The sequence below is a fragment of the Bombina bombina genome, chromosome 6 (assembly GCF_027579735.1).
Source record: "Bombina bombina isolate aBomBom1 chromosome 6, aBomBom1.pri, whole genome shotgun sequence".
NCBI classification, from domain to species: domain Eukaryota; kingdom Metazoa; phylum Chordata; class Amphibia; order Anura; family Bombinatoridae; genus Bombina; species Bombina bombina.
The window spans coordinates 211,299,300-211,326,475 of NC_069504.1; the positions used below are offsets into that span (position 1 = coordinate 211,299,300).

The window sequence follows — 27,176 nt, forward strand, 5'->3', positions numbered from 1 at the left end:
TCATAAAAAACAGCTAGCCAGTACACAGTCAATGTGTAATAGCTGCAGCTGGACACATTCTGCAACCCATCCGCTGCAAGGCAGCTGAACTACCCAATAAACTACTAGCTGCTGAGAACTAAGTCCAGAAGGACAATTCCCAGGGCCTCAAAAAAAAAAAAAAAAAAAAAAAAGGCCAAACCGCCCAACTCGGCGGCAAGAGGGCGTAAGCCCACCAACCCTCCACTACATGGGGAGGAGCTCTAGGAGAGAGACGCAGCGGAAATCCACTGACCCAGTCATCCAAATTGAAGGCTATAAAGGACTGAGACAATCCTTCCTGCCTCACGGACCCACCGGTCCTCTACAATGCTTAGTTGAACACAGAGGATAACATGAGCACTAGGTGCCTCTACCGGACCAGCCAAGCAGAGTGGTGCCACGTGTCTAAACAGCTACCAGACAGAATGACGGATGAAAATAAAATACAAGGCAACCCTTAGGTCAACGCCCAAAAAGAAACAGGCCTACCGCAGGACCAGCCAAATGGAGCCCTGATCTTCAAAAAAAAACTGGAAAAGATGTCAATACATGGACTATCAGGAGATTACATCATCCCCACATGTCTAATGGAGGTGCCCATTCAAAGAGCAGACCGCAAAGGCGCGCAATTCTATAACGAAAGGCACAACACTCAGGGACAGTCACACCCGCAGGGAACTGTACAGTCCAAGGTGGAATACCCGGGACAACAGGAGCAGGGAAGGGAAGGCACCACCCTGTCCTCGAACTCTATTCAATTTAGGAAATAAAGGTTCATCAGGCAATATGACCTCTGGAACCCCTGAACTCGCCAAAAACTTCCTTTAGAAGAAGCGCAAATTCCTAAAACTAAAGTCTGGTTCCTCCGCAGCTGGGAGGTTGAAAGGCAGCAGACTGACCAAGAAAGTTCATAGCCTCAGAAAGAACTTCATCCTCGGATAACCCTACCAGTTAAATCCAAAAATTATTTGATGTACTCTGGGAAGGAGTGCAATATGTAACCTTTTTCTTGCGCTTAACAAGGCGAGGTAAAGCATTAAGGCCGCAGACACCGCCGTCTGAACTATGCAGTAACGTCTGGAGAAAAAAGGTCCCCTCCAGAAGGAGGATCAGCAATGCTACGGGAAAACTGCATGTGTATAGAGATAATGCAGGGTACGCACCTCACTGAACGACAACTCCTCAGAGGTGGACGGCTCCATGATATCAAACATAATTGAGAGGGGGAACTAGGGCCTCCTCCCCATATAAACAGAAATTGCTCTTTAGGAAAAGAGGGTGTGCCCACTAAAGAAACCGAATCCTCCATCACTAGTGCAATAACCGGAGAACCGAGAGATAAAACATTTTTTTTTTTTTTTTTTTTTTTAAATAAAATAATGGCACCTCTATACCCCAATGGCTGGGGCACTTACCACCTCCTATGACCCAGACAGTACAGAGATGTATGACTCCTCTCTGATAGTCACGAAGGAGGGAATGAATCACATAGTGCACAATGCAGGACCGTCCCTGCTATAAGAGAAAGCACGCCAAGCTTGTAAGCTGCATGGCTCTCAAAGTGAAAGTGAAACCTGCATATTCCATAACAGCCTAAGAGCCCATAACATCTCACACATAAAACAGCATAAAATCAAATAAACACATAAGATTATTATTCCCCTCTTTCCAATCCCCCTAAGGAGATATTAACCCTTGATTCTATAAAGATAAAAAGGCACCACACTGTGACCCTGTCTTCTGTGTTAACATTATATAATAAAAAATGAAACGACCTTACCAGAATCTACGCCGTGGAACAGGAACATGGCCCTTAAAGTGTGACAGGTCGTAGCATCGCTCCTGACATGGACTTGAGAGAAGAAAGTAGTCTGCGAAACTCGTCAACTCCTATTGCTGTAGGAGCTGTTAATATGAGTCAGGATGGTGTCGCAGAGCAGAGCTCTCCCTGCTTCTCCGGACTCTAACTTTCACCTAGGCCCTCAGTGAGAAGCTTAGATAGCTATTTAAAACTCCTGTCCCATTGCAAAGAGTACTACCCTCCATAAGAGATAAAACAAATTCTGACACGAAAGGCAAAGAATGACTGGGGATGAGGGAAGTGGGAGGAGTAGTTAAGCCTTTGGCTTGGGTGTCTCTGCCTCCTCCTGGTGGCCAGGTTCTTATTTCCCAAAAGTAATGAATGCGGCTGTTGACTCTTTCCCATTAGGAAGAAAAAGTGTATTATGGGGGGGCGTGTCCGAACAGTGATCCTAAGTGGTCGCAATTCTCTTGAGCTTCAACCGATCTCTAAATAATCCACTGATTATAGGAGGCATCCTACAGTTATATCCCAGTAATTTGCTTAGTATACAATTGCATAGCTCAGCTTTGCATTATACACTGAAAATCTAGCTGCATTTCTGACGTTAGAGCTAGAGATCAGACGAAGAAGGCCTACAGCGGCGGCTACCACGCAGAAAGCGCACCCCCCTCGGCACGCCGAGGTGTTCAGCCCTAATTGAACATATCAAAACAGTAAGGTTACTGCATCCTCATCCTTATAACTAAAATATACAGAGAATCACACAATCGAAGAGGGGAAGAGCTGCATGCAAAATCTATACACTTCATGTTCATCTATAGCCTACGCAGGAGAAATGGAATCACAAACCCACTCCGTATCACCTTTTGAAAGGCTGGAAAGAATCAGAGATACTTCTTGAAAACGCACCATATGATTTCCTGATAAAGAAGATCTGCACTAGCAATATACTAAACACTTGCCGGGAAAGATCCCCTGATGCTGACAAGCAAAATGGTGTTTATACAGCGTTTATAACAACAAACACAGATCATTACAAGAACCCTGCAAAACTACAATTCTACATTCCTCCCCATAGAAAGCCTCATCAGATAACGGGGTCTTTACCTGATTCGGGTAGCATACCCGATAAAGTCACAAGTCAGGTTCTGATGCACCTCGACAACGGAGGACACTTCCTGACCAACACCACAACTCAAACATCGGCACCAGCTAAAATCCCAAATCGATCTCAGCAGACAGATCATATCCCAGTGCAAATTTCGCTCCCAAAGGAGCATGTTGGGGGCTCCCGGTCAACCGCGATCGCTGGGCCGAATCACAACAAAACGGAGGGCACTCTTAAAGAACATGACGCCCAAAGTAGCGACTTCTACAGTAGGCATAACAACACGATGCCTACAACCCGTGCAAACAACAAAAGCGGATTCATAGGTGGTACTATTGACTAATAACACGCCATATCCAGTTCTCACAAAAAAACTTTCTAGACTTTACAATGCCGACAGGGAAAGCCTGGGGGCTGATTAAAAAAAAAAAAAAAAAAGGCATCCGGCTAAAGCCACACTAAAAAAAAAAAAAAAAGTTGATAAATTCAGTACGTATATGCTAAATCTTGAGTTGATTTTTGATTCTGAAGTGTTTTAAGTTTAATCTTTGTTTGCCTAACAAGTTAACAATGGGTATATAAGCTTCACAGCATGTCTGGAAATATTGATAAGGGAATTAATAACTATTTAATATTATATATATATATATATATATATATATATATATATATATATATATATATATATATATATACATATACTCTCATATCAGCTAGATAGTGACATCACTAATATAGAATGCTGATTAATGAGAAATACCTTGACGATTAATTATACTACCCTGGTCTCATAACCCTAGATAACAATATATCTCCAAGTATACCCATATACATTCTTTATATTCCCCACAGATAACTTCCATCCAATTTATAACAAGCACAAAGTGCTTCCTATAAGTAACCTAGTTTCAGTTTTAATTCTAGTTTGAGTCAGTTCAATTTTGGCCAGATATATCTATTCCACATCACCTACAATAACATAACTTTTTACTATCCTCTCCCTCAGTTTCCCTACCAAACCGTATTCCTATTTACGCCCAATACAGTTTATTAGTGATTTTGTTAAAGACCCAAGAGAGGTCTAAACAGTTAATATTGGGACCAAACAAGAAGTACACCAATTTAAAGAGAGTGATTTTATGTTCTAAAGTTGTCCTATATGACATATGAATGTAACACTCTCAATGTATGTTATGTACATGCAATTCATGACGTGTATGCTCATTTGATCTAAATAAAGCTCTTTTGAAAATAAAAAATAAAAAAGTATTATTATAACTGTGTTGGTTATGCAAAATTGGCGAATGGGTAATAAAGGGATTATCTATCTTTTTAAACAACAAACATTCTGGTGTTGATTGTCCCTTTAAAGTGCCATAAAACATTTTAAGTTTTGTGCATATTATAAAAGGGTGAACTGAGGTAAAAAAATAAAAAAAAATTGTGAAAAAAAATTGTGAAAAAAAAAAAAAAGCTTTCAATAAAATTTCCAAAAATCTGCAAAATAACTTACACTTTAGTGTTGCCAAGTGTAGCCTGCTCCATCCCCCTTATCAGGGTCTTACTCCAAACCCTGAGTTATCATTTAACAAAGTGTGCACGTGAGGATAATTACTTATGCAAGTAAGGGGTGGTTGAGGAGGGACAGCTGGTACTGCTATGGTTTGTTGCCAAGAGGCTTGCTCGTTTCCATTTGGATAATGTCACATGCTTTGTGAAAGCTTCAGCATTACTGTTCACTGCATTAGTCAGATGTCATGTGACCCTGCCCCCTACCAAGCACATGCATGAGTGTATTTTGCAGAAGCTATTGCCTGGATAACACCTTCCATTTATGGAAATGCCCAGGGGGGAGCTTGCAGCAAACAAAACTATGTTAGTTCATACTGTTTTATGTCCCTTTAACAATAATTGGGGAATTTGGGACTCAGTACAAAGTTTTGGTCCCAATACATTTTTAGCGCTGTCAACTCTTTTTTTCTTCAAGTGCATGATCAGTGTAAAGGATCTAAGAGAAAGCTCCCACATGGATTGTCTGCAGGTACCGGCTCATAGGGTGTTTGATGACGACAGCATGACAAAGAAAAACATGATCGGGCAGAGCAGGTGGAGTATCGACGACAGCAAGAGGGGCACTCCAGAGATCCTCAATAACTGACATCATACTCTAAAAAGGCACCCCATGTTTGTGCCACTACTTGATGTATAGTATCTTTGAGTAATCTTCTGAACTGTAATGGTGATGTGTGACATTATTTTAGTAATACTTGCTAAGTTTCAGCATTAAAAAGATTTTATTCGGAACTTGAGGTTTAAACCAGCTTACCATCGCTGCATTTAATAATTAATTCCATGCTATGAACTGTGAGGAACGAGCATTTGGTGGAAGATTTTTGCTTTTTAATATTCTAAAGTTTAAACAGAATTTTCTATTTTTTTTATTTTTTAAATTGGTTTTATTGTGTATGCTTTTTTGAGTCAATGGGAGACGTCCATGATAGAGAGAGATGATAGAGAGAGATGATAGAGAGAGATGATAGAGAGAGATGATAGAGAGAGATGATAGAGAGAGATGATAGAGAGAGATGATATATATATATATATATATATATATATACACACACACTTTCAATGTATTATATGATTTTGAGTATTAAAAAGTTAGATAATTTACTATAATTGGAATTAATCAACAAAATTATTTACTGACTTTAGCTTACAACGCTCACCGATTTTTGCTCTTGATAAATAATACTCTTTGTCTATCAGGGAAGGAGACTGTTTGGAGTGGCTAGTCATAGTCTCTGCCCAATATCTGCAACAGTATATCTGGAAATAGCTTGAATAATCCCGCTACAGATGGTGGACTTTGAAGGAACCTGGATGGGCGTTATGTGCCTCCTATGTTTGTTTTTTATTCCACTGAATAAATTGGAAGATTTTGAGCTTCTTTTATGTGCTGTATTATTGGAGGTTTGTTCCACCACACCCTGCTGGCACCCGTAACCTGAAGCTTTGGTTTGGCCCTGATCCTGTTGCCAGGATTTGAGTGTATTTGAAGGAACCTGGCCCTGATGAAGATCTTTTGTTATGACAAAAAGACTCTTAAGAATTTACTGTCATTTTAAAATAAAATAATCCATGGAGGTTGAACTGCTAGTCTTTGGACTAAAGAAAACCAATATCTCCAAGGCCAAAAGGGCAGAATCAAAATAAATGTTGCTTTCTCCCTTAAAATTCTGAAGGGATTTATGAGGAATAAGAGGAAAGGGTGGAAGCATAAAAGATCAGATTGAACTCCGAATCTCCCTTCTGAGACAGAGCACCCACTCCTAGAGCTTGAATAGTTGGGAAACACGTGAAATATCATGGAACCTGGCGATTGAGACTGGGGCCATTAGAGCCACCTCTGCAATGCCACATTGATCTACATTCAACAGGAAAAGCTTCTTGTTGAGCTGCCATTCTGTTGGTGAAACTGGTTTACTGTTGAGAAAGTTTGCTCTAACATTCATAGAGCCTATAATGTGGACAGCTTTCAGAAGCTGAAGATTGCATTGAGCTAACACAGAAATTAGAGAGGCTTCCCTCAAGGCTTACTGACTTGCTGTCCCTACTTGAAACAGAATGTAGACATTGTTCTGTTGTCTGTCATAACCGTCATTTCACCTGAAAGGCAACTTTGAAAATGAACTAGTCACTAGAGCTTGGAAGATCGCCCTGATTTCATGAAAATTTGAAGACAGAGTCTGAATGTGATTGTCCAAATCTGCCTGAGCATAAAGGTTGCATACAGCACCCCTTCTGTGCTTGTTGGAAACTGTCTGAAGTAAAAGCCATTCTGGTTCTGCAAGAGGAAGACCTCTTGAAAGATTTTGGATTTGATACAATGAAGAAGCTTTCTTAGCTGTCCTATAAAATTAATCTGAAGAGAGAGACCCTGACTCTCATTGAAATGACAAAGAAAATTACACTGGAATGGACGCATCCCTCCATCTCACTCACTACACAAAATTAATTAGTGAAGCCATATGCCCAAATATTTTCATCTATCGATATGCTGACATATTTGCGACTTGACGTAGATCCGAAGCAGGGAAACCAGACCTGTGTGTTGAACTGAGCTCCCAAAAAAGCCAGATTCTGTGTGGGACAAAGACTTATGAAAATGTAGGAGCCAGTTGTGGTCCTAGAAGAAATTGCAGAAAAATATCTCAGTGAAGGAGAGCTTGATATTTTGTTTTTGCCACTAAAAAGGATACAATCCAAATATTAGACTTCAAATAAACCTATGAGCGAAATTAGTTGCTTTGCAAATTTGATCAACAGAAGACTCATTCTAAAAAACCGAGAGAAAAAGTAAATGACCTAGTAGAATAGGCAGAAAATGTTTAGGAAGAATCTAACCCAGCACCAAAAAATGTTTTTGAATCAAAAGCTTCAATCAGGAAGCCAACGAAACTGCTGTTGTCATCTGACCCCTCCTAAAACCAGAAAAAAAAAACACAAGGATTTTAAACAATTCTCTAGCTTGCAAATAGAATTCCAAAGCTCTAACAATATCCAAAATATGAAGAAGCCTCTCTTAAAATCTTTTGGATTAGATCCAAGATTAAGAACAACAAACTCATGAGTAAAATGGTATAAAACACCATTTAAGACAAGAAATAAAAACTAGCGTTAAAAAAAACACCTTAGCTTGATGGTAAACCAGATAAGGAAGCCAATAGGAAAAAGCAGGCCTGTAACAGCAGAAATTACTAAAAGAAACAAAACCTTCCAAAAAAGTTGTGTTATCCAAATAGAGCATAGGCTCAAAAAAAAGCAACCTGCAAAATTCTTAGAACCAAATTAAAATTCCAAAGAGGAGAAATTGGTTATACCACTGTCTAGATCCTGACTAAAGCTAAAACAAAACTGAATGTCAGGAAAATTAGTAATTTTCTTGGGAAACTAAACTGAAAAAGACACAATCTGGCTCTATTTGCGGGTATACCCTTATCCAAACCATCCTAAAAAAAATAAATTAAAAAAAAAAAAAAAATATGAAGAATTCAAGGAATTCTACGAATGCCAGCTAAAAAAAAAATACTTCACTACCTTTCTTCCAGACCTTCCCCGCTTACCTCGTTAGCACACAACCCTGAGTTCTCTCTGACAGAGCTAAGAACCCATTCCTTGCATATTGACCCTTCCCCTGATGTGGCGATTCATCACCTCTCTGATAACGATCACCTGTACTCTCAGGCAAAACTACAAGAATTAAAATATGACTGGGCCCATAACTGGTTTAATTACAGGAGACTTCACCATTATATCACTTCACACAAATATTTATACAATATGCTCAGACCTAAGACTAAGCTTGAGACTCTATTATCATCCCCTATCTCCTTAAATCACACCCTGTCCAAGATATACTCTATACTATCCCACCCCCCTCCTGGCAACTTACCGGGAACTATTGAGTCCTGGGAAAGGGAACTAGGAGTCATCATCCTACCTCATACAGCAACCTCTATTTTTATTAACACCAAATCTTCTTCATCCTCGGCTGCTATGCTGGAGATGAACTATAAAATCCTCCATAACTGGTACCTCACCCCCAGACGTTTTTCAGCTTACATTACCATTAGATCCGCTAATATTTCTCTTAAACAAACATATTAAGCTACCCTCTAAAGCCCACAGCACCCTATTACGCATACTCACAAATAGTGCCAAATCCCTCATTGCTAAATCCTGGAAATCTCCAGATCCACCAAATGTAACACTTTGGAGACTCAAAGTCACTGACCTTATAGAATTGGAAGAGTATAGATCTTTCAGGCTGGACTCCAGAGACATATTTCTTATTGCCCAAGATATGTGGACACAATATATGAAAACAGTAACATCAGTCAGTGAATTACCCCTACTGGCGTAACTATTTCCCTGTGAGTATATTAATTCTCATAATTGATATCCACATAGGAGAACACCTACCCCCTCTTACTACTTTAGCTGGTACATCTCAACTCAACCCAATTTAACTCAAATGTATTGTATTCTATTTTACCTGAATTCTTTCATTTTCATTTTCTCTATGTCTCCCCCTTCCCTCTCTCTGGCCGTCAAGGCCACTCCCTGTTTGGTTTAAAAAAAATTATTTTAACCATTAAGTGAATGATTAATGTTGTTAATTGGAAACGGTCATTATGTTACATATAAGATTGTCATATTCCTTATATCTTGACTAATCCTTGTTATATGTTTGCCAAACTATTTCAATAAAAAATTACTTGGAATAAAAAAAATACTTCACAAACTAAGAAAAAAGGTCTTCCAAACACTATGAAAAACCTCTTGTCACAGGATCATAGGCCTGAATCAAGGTCTCAATAACAGAATCAGAAAAATCCTCTGTCTAAAAACGAAGCCTTCAATCTCCAAGCCATCAAGTTCAGAGATTTGAGAAACTGATGAAAAAAAGAAAAGAAAAAACAGTCCTTGAGAGAGGTTGTGACGCAGAGAAAGAAGCCACGGAGGACAATTAAACATTTGCACCAGATCCGCAAACTAAGTTCTGCAAGGCCAAGCTAGAGCTATCAGAATTACTGATAATACTTTATGCTTGACCAGGCTATCACTCTTGGTAACAAACAAAACAACCAAGGAGCCACTAGAACTATAAACAAAAAAAACAAAACAAAAAAACAAAAAACAAAAAACGAACAACTACTGACTCCTCCTGAGGATTCATGAACCTCTCAAAATATCTGGAGAGCTTGTTTTTCAACTGAGAAGCATTTAGATCTATTTTTGGAAGACCCTGTCGAACAACAATCTGATGGAAAACAAAAAAACTAAAAAAAAATTCCAGATGAAGAAAACACTCCCCCAGATGAAGAGACTGGTAACAGAAGTCTACTTCCCAAATGCTCACTCTGGGAATATGAACTGCAAAAATTGAACAGAGATTAATCTCTGCCCAGAACAAAAATCTGGATACCTCCCTTATCGTCAGGAAACTGCAAGTTTCTACTTGATGGTAGAAGTAAGCCACCAGTGTGACATGTGTCTGATTGGAGGCCAGCTCTGAAGATTGCACAGAGTTCTAGAACATTTATAGGTACCCTCACCACATGAGGAAACCAAACTCCATGCACTCTCCGAGACCCCAGACTGTACCCCAACCTGAAAGACTTGTGTCTGTTAAGATCACAGTCCAATTAGGAAGAACAAAGAATGCCCCTAGAACAAAGCACTGATAATAAATCACCCCCAAAAGTAAACAAAAAAACAGGAAAGCGCAGTATGATCCCTGCATCCCTGATTAAGCTGAAAAGGCCTAATGAAACCAATCAAATGAACAGCATCTGATGCTGCTATAATCAGACCTAATACCTCCATGCAAAGCACACTATGAAGGGTCTGTCAATGATAGTCTCAGAGACTGAGTCTATAATGACACCTAGGAATATAATCCTGGTATGAGAAGAAAGAACACACATTTAAAACCATGCTTTTAAAGAAACAAGAGAATTGTGGTATGAGATACCTCTAAATGGAGCCTGTACCAAATTATCATCCAGGAAATGAAACGCCAGAATACCCTGTCAGACCAAACGGAAGAACTACAAATTAAAAATGCTTGTTCAGGATCACAAATCTTAAAAACTGATGATGATCCCTGTGGATAGGCATATGAACAGAAGCATCCATAAAAATTATTGAAGATATAAACTACCTTTGAGGAACAAGGAGGTAGAATAGTCTGAATTGTCCCCCTGAGAAATTTGTTTAAAGCCTTTAAATCCAGAGCTGGCCTATAAGAAACATGCAGCTTAACAGACATCTATTTAAACCAGATAAGATAAATTAGGGAATAACAGAAACAGACTGTTTATGCTTACTTAGAGGAGGCATAGCCAGCAACATTTCAGTTGCAGTAGAGCGTACACAATCTTTAAATCCTGGAGCAAAATCTGAAGAACTCCCCTGTGTAGAACAAACATAGGGAGGACATATATCCTTTAAGCAAAAGCAGCATTGGTCTGATTAAAATGCAATAAATGATCCATACAAGAATTGCAAAGATGAGCAGGGGGAAAATTACATTATATTAGTAGGAAAGTGCTCCGACGATTCTTGCTTCTAAGGAACAAATATTTAATGTAGTTAGGACAAATCAAGTATGCTCTATCATGGGGGGGGGGGGAAACAGGTCTAGACTGAAAACCACAGAAAATACATTAATGTAGTGGGCAAATAATCAAGGATTTCAAACATAAATACCCTTAAAGAAAAAAAAATTAATATGCAGGTAAAATACATAAACTGAGAACCTTCATTAAAATACATCCTAAAAAATAAGCAGCTCTAGACAGAATTGAAAATCTAATCACCCCCAACAGGTAAGGCCAAAACAAACCGAGAAGCGCAATTTAATCCACTAAATAATGCAGGTGGAAAAAAAGGAGCGACTGCTCGGTCGCTGAGGGAAAAACCTGATGTGCATATACAAGCACTGACAAAGTGCAAATGGCCGAGCTCAATTCCTAAATCACCTATGTGAGTGAAACCGAAGCTCACTAAAAATCCGACACGAACACGTCTGAACAACGTGCTCAACAGAAAACGAAGCATGCATGCACACGCTAATTGAACACATAAATCAAGGCAAGAAACCGACGCTTGCTAGCATAATTCGAAGCATGCACTAACTGAACAAAATAAAATAACCTGAAAATCGCTGAAAATAACCAACGTTCGCTAAAAACAAAACAAAAAAAAAGTAAAAAACATAAGGAAAAATGCCTCCGATAACAGTCCCCTGGCTATGATTTAAAACACTAAGAGTACCTACTAATAGGCTATAGGCTATGGGAGTGTCTCATAAATAAAATACATACTTGCCTAATTAGCACCTGCATGAAAAAAACTGCTTCCAGTAGATAGCAAATCTTGTGCTGTAAGTGTGACAGCAGAGGAGCATAACTATGATCCAACAGGAAGAGGTTAGGGCCGTGACTAACTCCCACTGGGTGTGATTGTGCCACTACCCAATACTGCATAAACTTCCATCTGTCCAAAAAGTAGCTCTATGAAGGGGAAAAATTGGCCTCAAATCGGTCTGAGAATCCCTCTCACAGAAGAGCACCACCATTCTTCACCTTTCTACTGCAGATAAGACTAGTCTAACAGTGAGGTGGGAGCGTTTTTAAGGGCTCCTGGAGTTTTGTAAATCCTTGCCTCCTCCTTGTGACAAGGAGTGGAAGTCCCTGGACTCTCACCACCTTTATGAAAGAAAGAAGGCTATCTATGAATTATATTCGCTTAAAAGGAGGAAAGGACTCTTAACCCCAGAATGTTTAGAGATTACATTTTCCAATTGCTTAGCAAATAGCAAATTACCCTCAAAAGGTAAAACCAGGAAATTAAACTTTAAATCAAGATTTGTCTTCCAGTGATGCAGCCATAAAGCTTGTTTCTCACAGTTAGCTGTAGACTTGGCATTCAATTACAGCATCTCTGAAACCGCAGAAATACAAAAGCAAGTAACTTACTTAGTATCTAAAATAAAAAGGCATAAATAGCTTTAACTTCAGGCACATACAGCATAACATTATCTGACCGGACATTGGTAGCCTTAAGTACAGAAAACATGTCTAGGAGAGGATGGAACATAGTCCCTTACTGTAAATAAAGTTTTAAAATCTTTCCAGCGTCATCAGTTGGAAAAATAATTTTCTTAAATTATCTAGAAATAGCAGCATCCACTTTAGGATGTCTTGAAAATGGAGTATCTATAGAATAGGTAAAGGGAAAAGTTTAATAATTTCTGGTATAACAAGCTGCTTTTCATTTTTAGCAAAGGCTTCAACTAATCTGAAGAAATGTGACTAAGCTCACCCTCTACTCCCAAATGTTCTTTAACAGCTTTAATTAAATCACCCAAAACAGAAGACTCAAAGATTATTGGTTCATCAGAATTAGAAAAATATTCCCCTTCAGAAAAAGTATCAGAATTCAACAGAATCCCCAGGTGCAGGATTTGTGGCAAAATAACCACCATAAATTAGTCCAGTACACACTTTGCACAATTGGTTTTTTTTTTTCTGTTTGTTTGTTTTTTTTATCTTGCCCACAAGTATTGGGGCATAATGAACAAATGAACTCAGCCTGGGGCTCAGAGCTACAATAAAGCAAAATATTGTGCAAGGAGTAAATAATAAAATTCACATAAAAAAGGAATGTGTAAAACACAGCATAAAAAAAGACACATGCCTTAATAAATATCAGAAGCTTCCTCGGCAGTTGCAGGCTTAATGGAAGAACACTGCATAACAAAGCAGGCCGGCATGCACAAAAAAGTAACATAATATGACTACTTATAGGCATCTGAACATACGTTTAATACAAATCAGACCAAGTAACAGTCCATAATATAAAACCCCTTACTAGACAGACAGGCAAAGTCTTCATAGGGAGTAGGATACTCTTGACAGAGGAGCACCAGATTGCTCAGTGAAAGACCACGCCGAGGAATTTATAAGCGCACACCAAAGACAGCCCTCAAATGAGACGCCTATGATATTGCTTACGGGTGTTACAGTAAGATGGCAGCCCCCACAAGGATTTCACAGAGAACCACTGTCAAGATGCCACACACCTGTGTCTGGAGGACAAAGATTTAGAAGGTAATTAAGCAAAAAATAGTATTCAATCCGCCCAGAGAAAGCCAGGAAAGCCAAAGTACCTGAAGAGGGTCTCCTAGTTCTGTCCACAGAGCAGCCGGACAGAGGAGGAGGAGGAGAAGGTGGTGTGGAGGTGTTAGCTATATACAGATAATGAGGGGAGTAGGAAGTGACTATCAGTAAATCTGAGTTAAAATAACTGAACAAAGCGTTATACTGAAATCTCACATGCAGTAAATGCTGCACAAGCAGGGTGTATTTCATGCTGATAGACAAATTTGGACATAGCATTACTTTTAAGTGGCATCTTGCATTTACCTTCTTGGTTTCAAGAAAGGCCTGGTAGACAAATAATTCCCCCTACTCCTAAGTGTAATTTGGGTCTTTATTTAAAGGGACATTAAATAGCTGGGTACAACTACAGTAGCACTGATACAAACTAAGGGGTGACGATCCTAGCAACTTCCGAATCTCACAGTGCTAAACCGGAAGTGAATCCGGTAGGTAAAGGTCAGTTCCTCAAGAGAAGCGGAGAGCCGTAGCCGTGGCGAAACCAAGCCACTAAGTAATAAGTGCAAAGGGAGAAAGGCAGGCTCTGCACACAGGAATCCAGATAAAAAGATTTTTAATGAAAAAGATTTAAAAAAAACAAAAAGCATCTACATACCCCGAGTGCACAAAAAAAAGTGAACAAGGCAGGTAGACAAACTGACACTGATGTCTGACTAGTTTCACGTCTTCCCACGACGCTTATTCATAGACATATGGGATGTGGTAGGTAGATACTTTAAAAAGGGGAAGCCAGCTCATGATTGGTTAATCAGTATACTCATTTTAAGCCAACAGCTGCTTCTTATATAGACCTTAATTAAACCACCTATACTACACACCCACTGATAATAAGTTAAAAACAAAAAGAAGCTAACCTAAATAAACATTACAATATATGTTGCAGTGAGACATAATAAGAGAGTGTTAATAAATGTCTAACATGGATAAGTTTGCACCATACAACATATAGATAAATAAATACCACCTATATGCATGGTAATATATGAAAAAGGAGCAAAATAAATAACATACAAAAAATATTCAAAAAAACAGACAAAAATAAATATTGATACAAAAACTATTAGATGTCAATAAAATAATTGATGTCGCAATCACGATTCATACCAGATGGGGAACGAGTATGCAACTTAAGCATCCAAAACAACTCTTTCTTTTCCAATATTTTGAATTTGTTTCCTCCTCTAATGTGAATAGTGGCAACATCAATTATTTTTATGTTCATATTTGCTACATTAGTAAAGTGATATCCATTGAAATGATTGGCAACTGCTGAACTCTTATTGTAATTCTTGACATCCCTAGTATGTTCATTAAACCTTTTGCGGATCTCCCTGGAGGTTTGACCTGTATATTGCAACTGACATAAGTTACAGGTAAGCAAGTAAACCACAAAAGTGGTGATACAAAAGTAATAATTTGGGCTTAAAAGCTGTAGAGTTCTTTTTGAATAGAGAGATGGATTTGGCTGATAATGTCAAACACTATGTGGGAGATGTTTTGATTTTTCTTCTCTCCCATAATTATTTTTGGTTTGACGGTGTGTACTACAACCAAATTTGTGGCACCGCCATGGGGGCAAAATTTGCCCACGCTTTTGCTAATTTATATGTCTCGTGGTGGGAGCTCTCTCATATTTACAGTATTCAAAACCCATGGCTAGAGAATATTCTCATATACGTCCACTATATTGATGACCTGTTGGTCATCGTTAAAAAGCCTTTGGATGACAGGGAGTTTGAGAAATTTATGGGTTACATTAACAGGAATTTGTTCAACCTCCAATTTACTGGTACATATAGTACCAATAGTGTCAATTATCTTGATTTAACCCTACAGATTAGCCAAAACACTATAGTGACTAAGACCTACCGAAAAGAAACAGCTGGCAATACCACTTCTCAGCATCCTAAGCATGTGGTAAAAGCGATACCCCGTGGACAATTCATTAGACTTCGTAGAAATACGAAGTCTGATGAAATTTATGAGGCTCAATCCTTAGAACTTAAAAACAGGTTAATTAATAGAGAATATAATGCCAATACTCTTGAAAAATGCTGAAAAGAAGTCAAAAAATATTATTTAACATCAAAAGGTCATAATGTGAATACAAACCCGAAATCCAACTTTAAAGATGCTATAGTACTTACTACTGCCTATTCCAGACAATATGATGAGGTGGTCAAAATACTAAATAAACATTTGCATATCCTGTCAAGTGATGAGGTTTTAAAACCATATATTAATAATATTAGGTTTGTGCCTAAAAAAATCCATGACCTTCGGACAAAAATTGTCACCAAGTTTAGTAACTAGAAGCAACATTCATAAACAAAATTGGCTATACAAAACTGTCAATTTCAGATGCGGAAAACTTAACTGCCATATGTGTGCACATATACAGGAGGGTAGTCAGTTCTCTAGTAGTAGCACAGGGGATGTTTATAATACACACTTTTATGCAAACTGTGGCACCACTTTTGTGGTTTACTTGCTTACCTGTAACTTATGTCAGTTGCAATATACAGGTCAAACCTCCAGGGAGATCCGCAAAAGGTTAATTAACATACTAGGGATGTCAAGAATTAAAATAAGAGTTCAGCAGTTGCCAATCATTTCAATGGATATCACTTTACTAATGTAGCAAATATGAACATAAAAATAATTGATGTTGCCACTACTCCCATTAGAGGAGGAAACAAATTCAAAATATTGGAGAAAAAAAGTTGTTTTGGATGCTTAAGTTGCACATCTGGTATGAATCGTGATTGCGACATCAATTATTGTATTGACATCTAATAGTTTTTGTATCAATGTTTATTTTTGTCTGTTTTTTGAATATTTTTTGTATGTTATTTATTTTGCCCCTTTTTCATATATTACCATACATATAGGTGGTATTAATTTATTTATGTATATGTTTTATGGTGCAAACTTATCCATGTTAGACATTTATTAACACTCTTATTATGTCTCACTGCAACATATATTGTAATGTTTATTTAGGTTAGCTTCTTTTTGTTTTTAACTTATTATCAGTGGGTGTGCAGTATAGGTGGTTTAATTAAGGTCTATATAAGAAGCAGCTGTTGGCTTAAAATGAGTATACTGATTAACCAATCATGAGCTGGCTTCCCCTTTTTAAAGTATCTACCTACCACATCCCATATGTCTATGAATAAGCGTCGTGGGAGGACGTGAAACTAGTCAGACATCAGTGTCAGTTTGTCTACCTGCCTTGTTCACCTTTTTTTGTGCACTCAGCGTAAGTAGCTGCTTTTTGTATTTTTTAATCTTTTTCATTAAAAATCTTTTTATCTGGATTCCTGTGTGCAGAGCCTGCCTTTCTCCCTTTGCACTTACAACTACAGTAGCATGGTTACTACTGAGCATACTATTGTTTTCCCTCCTGTACCTGCAGCTCTCTTTAAAGCTGTTCCTTATTTTAACTAATTACAGAATCCAGTTGGTAAACACTGCATTTTATACTGGGTACAACCATCTTGTAACTTGCGTATTGTTGCATCCTGTGGTAGGAGCAATGCACTTTCACAGATCTGCTTTTTGACAGCTGAACCTTTCACTTCAGTTTAGCTCACATAATAGAGAGCAGAAGTGTTACATAGTTGCAGATTTTTACACAGTTTAAAAGTTAAACAACAAATATAAGCTCCAAGATGGCGGCGCCCAGTGTGAAGATGCAGAGCTTCACTAATACTTGTAAGGGGTTAAATAAGAGAATAACTTTATAGACAGCTGCAGGCACAGGAAAAAAACAATAGCATGGTGAGTAGTAACGATTCTATTATAGTTGTACTCAGCAGTTTAGTGTCCCTTTAATTCTCATCTTGCTGAGGCCTGTATTCACGCCAAAACATAGTGCAGCAAAATTTTACATTTTCTTGTTTATGGTTTCTAGGACAATTTATGTCACTCCCTTCTAATAACAAGGTTACTAGGCAAGAAAGAGAGGCTATCAAAATGTTAAAGTCTATTTTCTGTCTTGCTTTTTCTTGTTTTTAACAAGATGTTTTTGTTTTATATTTTAATTTGTTTGGTTGGATATTATGGAGATTACAGACCTTTACTTTTTTCTACTTTTAGTTGTCTAAAACTACATTGCAAATATAGAGTGACATTTTAGAGTTGTGGGCACCAAAAACGCCATATTTCCTCTGTCTTATGGTATATAGTGTATATTTTATAACTACCAATAACTATTTTTTGGTTGTTTTTTTAGGCATTTTAACAAACTGAGGTCATGTAGATTTTTAAAGGGACACTAAAATCAAAAAAAAAAAAAAAAAAACACCTTTCCAATTTACATTAAAGGGACACTGTACCCAAATTTTTTCTTTTGTGATTCAGATAGAGCATGCAATTTTAAACAACTTTCTAATGTACTCCTATTAATTCTCTTGGTATGTTTATTTGAAAAGCAAGAATTTAAGTTTAGATGCCGGCCCATTTTCGGTGAACAACCTGGGTTGTCCTAGCTGATTGGACAGCACCAATAAACAAATGCTGTCCATGGTTCTGAACCACAAATTTGCTGGCTCCTTAGCTTAGATGCCTTCTTTTTCAAAAAAAGATATCAAGAGAACGAAGAAAAATTGATAACAGAAGTAAATTAGAAAGTTGCTTAAAATTGCATGCTCTATCCGAATTGTGAAAGAAAAAATTTGGGTTCAGTATCCCTTTAATTGGCAAATTGTGCACAGCCTTTTTATAAGCAGGCTTTGAGGCAATAGCTACTACTGAGCATGTGCAAGAGTTTATAGTGTACACATATACAGGGAGTGCAGAATTATTAGGCAAGTTGTATTTTTGAGGATTAATTTTATTATTGAACAACAACCATGTTCTCAATGAACCCAAAAAACTCATTAATATCAAAGCTGAATAGTTTTGGAAGTAGTTTTTAGTTTGTTTTTAGTTATAGCTATTTTAGGGGGATATCTGTGTGTGCAGGTGGCTATTACTGTGCATAATTATTAGGCAACTTAACAAAAAACAAATATATACCCATTTCAATTATTTATTTTTACCAGTGAAACCAATATAACATCTCAACATTCACAAATATACATTTCTGACATTCAAAAAAACAAAAAAAACAAATAAGTGACCAATATAGCCACCTTTCTTTGCAAGGACATTCAAAAGCCTGCCATCCATGGATTCTGTCAGTGTTTTGATCTGTTCACCATCAACATTGCGTGCAGCAGCAACCACAGCCTCCCAGACACTGTTCAGAGAGGTGTACTGTTTTCCCTCCTTGTAAATCTCACATTTGATGATGGACCACAGGTTCTCAATGGGGTTCAGATCAGGTGAACAAGGAGGCCATGTCATTAGATTTTCTTCTTTTATACCCTTTCTTGCCAGCCACGCTGTGGAGTACTTGGACGCGTGTGATGGAGCATTGTCCTGCATGAAAATCATGTTTTTCTTGACGGATGCAGACTTCTTCCTGTACCACTGCTTGAAGAAGGTGTCTTCCAGAAACTGGCAGTAGGACTGGGAGTTGAGCTTGACTCCATCCTCAATCCGAAAAGGCCCCACAAGCTCATCTTTGATGATACCAGCCCAAACCAGTACTCCACCTCCACCTTGCTGGCGTCTGAGTCGGACTGGAGCTCTCTGCCCTTTACCAATCCAGCCACGGGCCCATCCATCTGGCCCACCAAGACACTCATTTCATCAGTCCATAAAACCTTAGAAAAATCAGTCTTGAGATATTTCTTGGCCCAGTCTTGACGTTTCAGCTTGTGTGTCTTGTTCAGTGGTGGTCGTCTTTCAGCCTTTCTTACCTTGGCCATGTCTCTGAGTATTGCACACCTTGTGCTTTTGGGCACTCCAGTGATGTTGCAGCTCTGAAATATGGCCAAACTGGTGACAAGTGGCATCTTGGCAGCTGCACGCTTGACTTTTCTCAGTTCATGGGCAGTTATTTTGCGCCTTGGTTTTTCCACACGCTTCTTGCGACCCTGTTGACTATTTTGAATGAAACGCTTGATTGTTCGATGATCACGCTTCAGAAGCTTTGCAATTTTAAGAGTGCTGCATCCCTCTGCAAGATATCTCACTATTTTTGACTTTTCTCAGCCTGTCAAGTCCTTCTTTTGACCCATTTTGCCAAAGGAAAGGAAGTTGCCTAATAATTATGCACACCTGATATAGGGTGTTGATGTCATTAGACCACACCCCTTCTCATTACAGAGATGCACATCACCTAATATGCTTAATTGGTAGTAGGCTTTCGAGCCTATACAGCTTGGAGTAAGACAACATGCATAAAGAGGATGATGTGGTCAAAATACTCATTTGCCTAATAATTCTGCACTCCCTGTACGAGTCATTTTAAAATGGCTTTCACATAATACAGGGGGAAAGGACTAACATTTTGAAATGTGTCAAGAAAAAAATCCACTGCTCATTTGGAATTCAGAGCAAGTGTTACCGTTTTGCCTTTTTATTATACGTTTATAATGAAATTCTACCTTCTTTTAAATTTAAAGATATTCTGCTTATGTAATGCTCCATTGTCATGCTAATATAGCCCTTGACATTTTTATGTGCATGCTTACATTACAACACTTACAAAGCAGGCACTTGTCAATAAAATACCAGAGACTTTGATAACATACAGGTTATGGGTACAAAAATAAAATTTAAAAAAAAAACTGTATAAGAGAGGGATGTCTTTAAAAAGCATGAAAACACGGGAGGAAAAAAACACAACTTACTGGTAGGAATAATCTTTGTGAAGCACAGGGCTTAAACAGTTTTCTCCATTCTGCTGCATTCTCTGATGGAAAAGTTATTGGGTATACGTTAAACTTAAACTTCTCTGTAAGTCCCCAACTATTAAGCTGTAAACAAAAGGAGCAGGATTCAATTATTTTGTATTTATCATAGAACAAACGTAATCTCTTTAAAGACTTCTAAGATTTGATATTATAGATCATACATTCCTGAAAAAAAAAAAAAATATATATATATATATATAATTTATAGCAAACATTCTATTTAAAACTTAAGTGCACCTGTGAAAAACCTGACCATATTCTCTTACATTTTTAAACTTTGCAATCACAGACTATTTTTCTACTTAAATTCTGTGTGCTTCACACTTCAGAATAGTGCCCCCATTTTGTTACATGTTCTATGCATGTGTTGCCACTAGATGTCAGTACTGATGCAGGCATTTTGGTCATTTTTTTATTTCACATGCATTTTTTTGTTTACTTGCATTGGGATAGTTGTTACTGCCAGTTTTACGGTCTAGTGCAGAGATTTTAGAGTACACGTAAGATTAATGAAATAACATGCTGCATTTAGTCACACTTCATAGATCCAGTAGCTTTATATCATAAAGGGACATGAAACACATTTTCTTTTGTGATTCACACAGAGCATGCAGTTTTTAAACAACTTTCAAATTTTCTTCATTCTCTTGGTATAAAAGCAGGGCCGTAAGCTTAGGAGCATGCTTGTGACTGGAGCACTATATGGCAATTGTTTTGCAAAAATGTTATCCATTTGCAAGAGCACTAGATGACAGCACTATTTCCAGCCATGTAGTGCTCCAGATGCCTACCTAGGTATCTCTTCAACAAAGAATAGCATACAAATTAAGCAAATTTGATAATAGAAATAAATTGAAAACTTTTTTAAAATGATATGCTCAATCTGAATCACCCACGATTTCTATATATTCCTGCGAAGTAGACATTATTGCCCTACTTTTCCTAAAGAAGCAAATGGTTTGCCTGAAACCTCACACAATAGAAGCTCAATAAGACAGAGTACAGTTTGCTCCTTTGTTGTTACAAGGATATTAGTTATTTATGGTCCAGAACAAGAGAGGTTGGCTTTTTCCCCAGTAAGAGTGGTAACCATATTATTTATCTATCTATATATGGTTAATACTACCAAGAGCTTCTGTCATTATGATGTAAAGGGAAATATAAAGTAAAATAATCTGCTCAATTCTGACAAAGTAATTTACTTTTTAGTTAAAGGGATATTTTGACGAATAAGTGCCCGGTTTTTAAATAATCCTATTAAAAACAAGGGCACTTTAATTCATCAAAATTGACATTTCAAGCGTTTTTTTTTTCTTCCAAAAAACTTACCTTTAAATCCTGAGAGCCACTGCAGTGCTTCTTCCGCACATCCCAAGTCCTCTTTGCGGGTCCAAAATGATTAATCCGGCTTCATCCAATCACTGCGTTCCCTCAGGACATGATCCACCAGGGGGGACGCCGTGATTGGAGGAAGCCAGATTCATAATTTCTGACGGCTGGGGGAATCAATGGAGCAGCTTTCAGGATTAAAAGGTAAGTTTTTGAAGAAATTGCTTGAAATGTCAATTTTGATGAATTAAAAAAGTGCCCTTGTTTTTAATAGGATTATTAAAAACCGGGCCTTTAATCATCAAAATTGACCTTCACTTTAAATACTTTTTTTTTTTTTATTGAAAAAGGGACTTTAAAGCCTATTTTAAGAAACAGTTCACTGCATCACAACAGAACTGTGTAAAAACAAATGCTTTAAATCCTGAAATTTTGACAGAAGTATGCAGTCCCAGGACACACCCATTGAAATATCTCTTAAATGCCGTTTGTTTTACTTTACCGTGGCGAGTTAGCGACTGATATAAAAGAACTGCAAATGTCAACCAATAACTCAGCAGCATGTAGGAGTGTCAGAGTTCTACATTCCACTCCAGCCTATCGGGGGGGGGGGAGGAGTAAAACAACTATAGCTCTCAAAGTTAAATTACAAGAAAATCAGACAAAATAAATAATGATAGTGCACTCCAAAGTTGTTGTTTTTTTAATACTGAAAAATAAAGATGTTAAGAGTAATTAAATGGCATTACCCCTTTACTTAGACATTTTCAATTATTATGTCAATATTTTAAAAATAAAATATTTGTTTGTAAATGTAATGCAAAAAAGTACTTCAAGCATCCGCAAAAAGGATTTGTCTACATAATTATACAGAACAGTTCTAAAGCATCAACATTTTAAGTCTATCATGAAATAAGAAAATACAGAACATTAAAAGTGACTTACAGTAGTATTAAAGTCACTGTGTAATTGGTCTTCAGTAAAAACATGGAAATGAAGAAAATTTCTACTAAAAATCACAGCAGATTTCAGCATTGTGATGGTCTCCTCCAACCGATCGCCACAGGCAACAACCGCCAAGTGCATTGCTTCAGCTTCATGCTTAAAAGGAGTCTCATATCTGAAAGTGAAAAGAAACACACTCAGCTATCTTTAGACGCATTTCAGGAACAAGAAAAATAAAAAAAAAAAATAGTAAAAGCATAACATTTGCAATTCAAATGTTTTAAAAAAAATCCCTATTCTAAGAGAGGTTTGCACTTAATAAACTTTTTAATGGGACAAACAGAACACATATTTCACTATTCTGCAAAAAAAAAAAATTGTAAAAAAAAACACACCACACCTTTCTTTCATGTAATTGGCATGAGTCCATAAATACACCCCTCATCACACCCACAATTCAGTTTTACAAACTTTGCCTCCTAAGGAGGTGAAGTAAGTTTGTGCTTGATTTTTTTGGTTTTCTTCTTTGAATGGCGCTGCTAAGCATTCTAAAGCCCAATTCCTCTCACAGTACAGTGTTTGTCAGAGAGATGTGAAGAGAGCATCGCCTACTGATTTTTTTATGGTTTCACTCGCAGGAAATCTTTTCAAGAGTTCTCTGTTATCGGTCGTAGGGATTCATCTCCTACCTCCCTTTTCAGATCGACGATATACTCTTATATACCATTACCTCTGCTGATAGTTTTCAGTACTGGTTTGGCAATCTGCTATATGTGGATGGGTGTCTTTCGGTAAGTATGTATCATTATTTTAAGACACTCTTAGCTATGGTTGGCGCTTTATGTATTTATATATATTTGCCATGAGTCAGGTCTATGTATTTCCATTTGCAGTTTGACAGTTGCAATATGGGAATCATGTTTTAGGAAGTTTTTGTCTTACCTGGGGTATAGTCTTTTTTTCAATTTGACTTGTTTTTCTTTTAAAAATCTGCGGGCAAATTGGGCTCGCGAGGGCGCAAAATGTTGGTATTTATTGCGACATTCTTGGCGTGAGAATTTTTTACCGCGAATGTGAGTCTATGATGACGCAAGTTTGTCATTTCCTGCGTCTTAGTTGACGCCAGGTTGTTTGGCGCGAAGTTGTGTTTGTTATGACGCAATTGCGTCATTTCCGGATGTTTGTTGGCGCCACAAAAATGTATATACTTCCTTTAGCGTCATGCATCATACTTGGCGCCAAAAAAAAAAAATGCAGTTTTATTTTACCCCACTTCCTATATGCTCCTTGCCTTCTTTATGCTCAGAGGGCTATGCTATTTGCTTTTTTGTCAATTTTATCATTTGCATTTTTTCCCATTCCTGAAACTGCTATATGTGGAAAGAAGATATTTTTGTTTAAATGTTATTTTTTCTTTTACATTTTACAAGATGTCTCAATCTGATCCTGTCTCAGAAGCTGCTGTAGAAACCATGCTGCCTTAACACAGTTCTACCAAAGCTAAATGTATCTGTTGTAAGTTAGTGCAGATTATATCTCCAGCTGTAGTATGTAACTGTTGTCATGATAAGCTTTTGCATGCAGAAAAGGTTTCTATTAGTGCTAGCTAGTATTAAATGTACTTTAATTACTTTACCTGCAAATTTATACAGCAGTGCCTCCCCAAGAACCCTTTCTTTTTAGTTTCTGAATTGTAAAGCTCTAACTCCTGCCACACATTTCCGTCTATGGCTGTATCTATATCTATTGTGGTTTTGGTAGAATGAAAAAGTGCATAGGAATTATCTGCCGGAGCATGCCTAGAAGCTGTGAACTCAGTTAAAATACAATGCCTGTGTCTAAACACTGATTGGGGTGGAGCACAGTGCTCCAGACAGCATGGCTTTGTAACTAAATTTGCTTATTTTTGAAAATTATTTTAAAATACTTTCCAGCAATTTTTAAACTTATTTTTTTGGCCCTTTAAGGATATGCACAGATCTCAACATGTTTTATGGCACTTAAGATTAATAGATTGTCCACCCTGCTGTTGTCAACCAGGTTCATTCTTGAAAAACTATTGCTGTTTGAAGTTGATTATATTTTCTTTAATGATGCAATTTGGATTTTCTAATTTGGCTTGCGAAAATAGCAATACTGACTCAAAATGCATTATTTTAAACACTCCTAATTAAATTAAAGTCTATTTCTCCCCCCACCCCAAGTAGACAGTAATGGTAAATCTTTCTCAGAATTAGACGAATATCTAAAAATAATATATGGGAGACTAGGGTCACCCCTATAAAAAAAAAAAGTGTCTACAATTCTAACAAAAGACCAGATTTAAACATTAAGGGACATGAAACCCAAGTTTTCCTTCATGATTCAGAGCATAACATTTTAAACAACTATCCTTTGTTGAAAATCATACATAGCTTACAGTCTACAGGTTGAGGATGCAGACAAAAGTTTGGTGTAGTTTGTCATGTGGATTGTAGGTGCAGCAGCGAGTCAAGACAGTTCAATATTCATTTTGGGTAGCACAAATAACAGGTAGAGGAGCGATGGCAAGCCTCTCTAAATAGATGAGTTTTCAAAGATCAACTGAAACTATTCAAGGTTGGAGACAGTCTGATGAAGCGGGTGGAGAGTTCTAGAGGACAGGAGCAGTGTGTCAGAAGTCTTGGAAGTGGGAAGTATAAAAAAAATGAGACGAGAGACATAGGTCGGAGATTGATTAAAGAGGGCAGGTCAGGGAGTATTTGGAGATAAGTGAGGAAATATAGTTAGGAGTGAGGCTGTCAAGTGCTTTATAGATTAAGGTAATGTTTTTGAATTGTATTCTAAAGTGTAAAGGGACTGGCAGAATTCTGGGAGATTTTAACTACCCCGACATAAACTGGGCAAATGAAACTAGTAATTCAGATAAGGGAGATAGATTATTAAATGCTCTCAGAGATAACTTCTTGTCACAATTAATAGAGGAGCCAACTAGGAATAAAGCTATATTGGATTTAGTACTATAAAACAATACAGATATATCAAACATAGAAGGTCAAAGAACATTTGGGTAACAGTGGTCAGAACATGGTCACATTTTAAATCACTTTCCATAAGCAATGTCTTAATATTTATTAATGCATGTATACACACACACAATGGTACGTTTCTAACTAGGACTTGATCTGAAGTTTCAGACTATACAGGACTATGCTTACCTTACACCAGTATTAAATTCAGATGACTTTTGTAGAAAGGCACTAAACACACTGCCCCGGCCGCAGACAGCATATCGTTAGAATAGAATAAAGTAGAACAGCCAAGTATATACACACATCTGATGTATAACAATCAGATCCCCAATGAGTACAGACATGTGCATAACAGAAATATTCCCAGGGCTTTAATGAAAACGTACATAAGGGGAGTAAATTAAAACATTGAGTAAGTGATATACTTCAAGACATTATATTGGGTACAGTAACTCAACCCTCTATTAGGGCTGCACGATTAATGGCATATGCGATTTAAAACCGCTATTAATCTCCGCAATTTAAAAACCGCGAGAGTATGCAATTTTAGCCCCGCCCCCTGTGACATCACCTATGACGTACAGGAGGGCTGGCTGAAACTGTTCATTACGCGCAGGCTTCTGTAGGGAAAGGAGGAGGTGGGGGGGAGTAGAGAGGCTATGCAGGAGCTGCGCTATGGAGGAACTGGCCGGTTTGCCTCAGCTCTGATGGCAGCAGTCACAGCTGCGTACACAGGTAAAATAAAGCCTGTTTACATTAAAAAAAAAAAAAAAAAAAAAAAGAATCCTCTACTTTTAAAGAAAGTATTGTACCACAGTTAGAATGACTGCCCAAGAAAACTTGACAATGTTGTGTCAGAAGACCTAAGAACTGGCTAGTGGCTATTATGTAACCACAGCACAGGCAGCTAATTTTATTTTAACTATTTTATGGTTTGTATTTTTATCCTCCAAGAGTGTATTGAACATTGAGAAACATGTACATTAAGATTCTGTAGTGTTAAATACATTTTTTATTGAAATATTAAGGTGTTAGTCATTTTTTTTGGATCCAAAATCACGATTTTCATTTTTGCCCATATCGCCCAGCCCTACCTGTGCTCATGTGCTGACCTTACTAATAGCACTACAATTTTTTTCAATCAAGATACCATTCAAGACAAGGGCGGACAAGGACTTTTTTCGTGTCCCCTGACATACTAAGCTTGACTGGCTCTAAACTCTGCAAATTTAGGGCTGACAAATCATCAGATCCCCTAACTGGAACAATTGACGGCATAGCACTTTCAGGGAAAGGTAAGTCTGCTGCTCCTCTTGCAAGACCAATGCCCCTTCTAGAGCCAACAATAGTGTTCCTTGAGTCTGGGGTGTGTGGGCACTTCCCCATACCATTCGCAAG

At 37.7% G+C, this 27,176-nt stretch overlaps 1 protein-coding gene across 2 annotated transcripts in view; it reads right to left on the reverse strand.

The window, feature by feature from the left end:
- GXYLT1 (glucoside xylosyltransferase 1) overlaps positions 1 to 27,176 on the reverse strand; it is a 136,159-nt gene that overhangs the window by 94,674 nt on the left and 14,309 nt on the right. For both annotated transcript variants that reach the window (XM_053716726.1, XM_053716727.1), the window contains 2 exons: positions 22,768 to 22,942; positions 20,431 to 20,556 (listed from right to left, as the gene is read on the reverse strand). In XM_053716726.1, the coding sequence (XP_053572701.1) occupies positions 20,431 to 20,556; positions 22,768 to 22,942 (301 nt within the window). The remainder of the gene's footprint in view (positions 1 to 20,430; positions 20,557 to 22,767; positions 22,943 to 27,176) is intronic.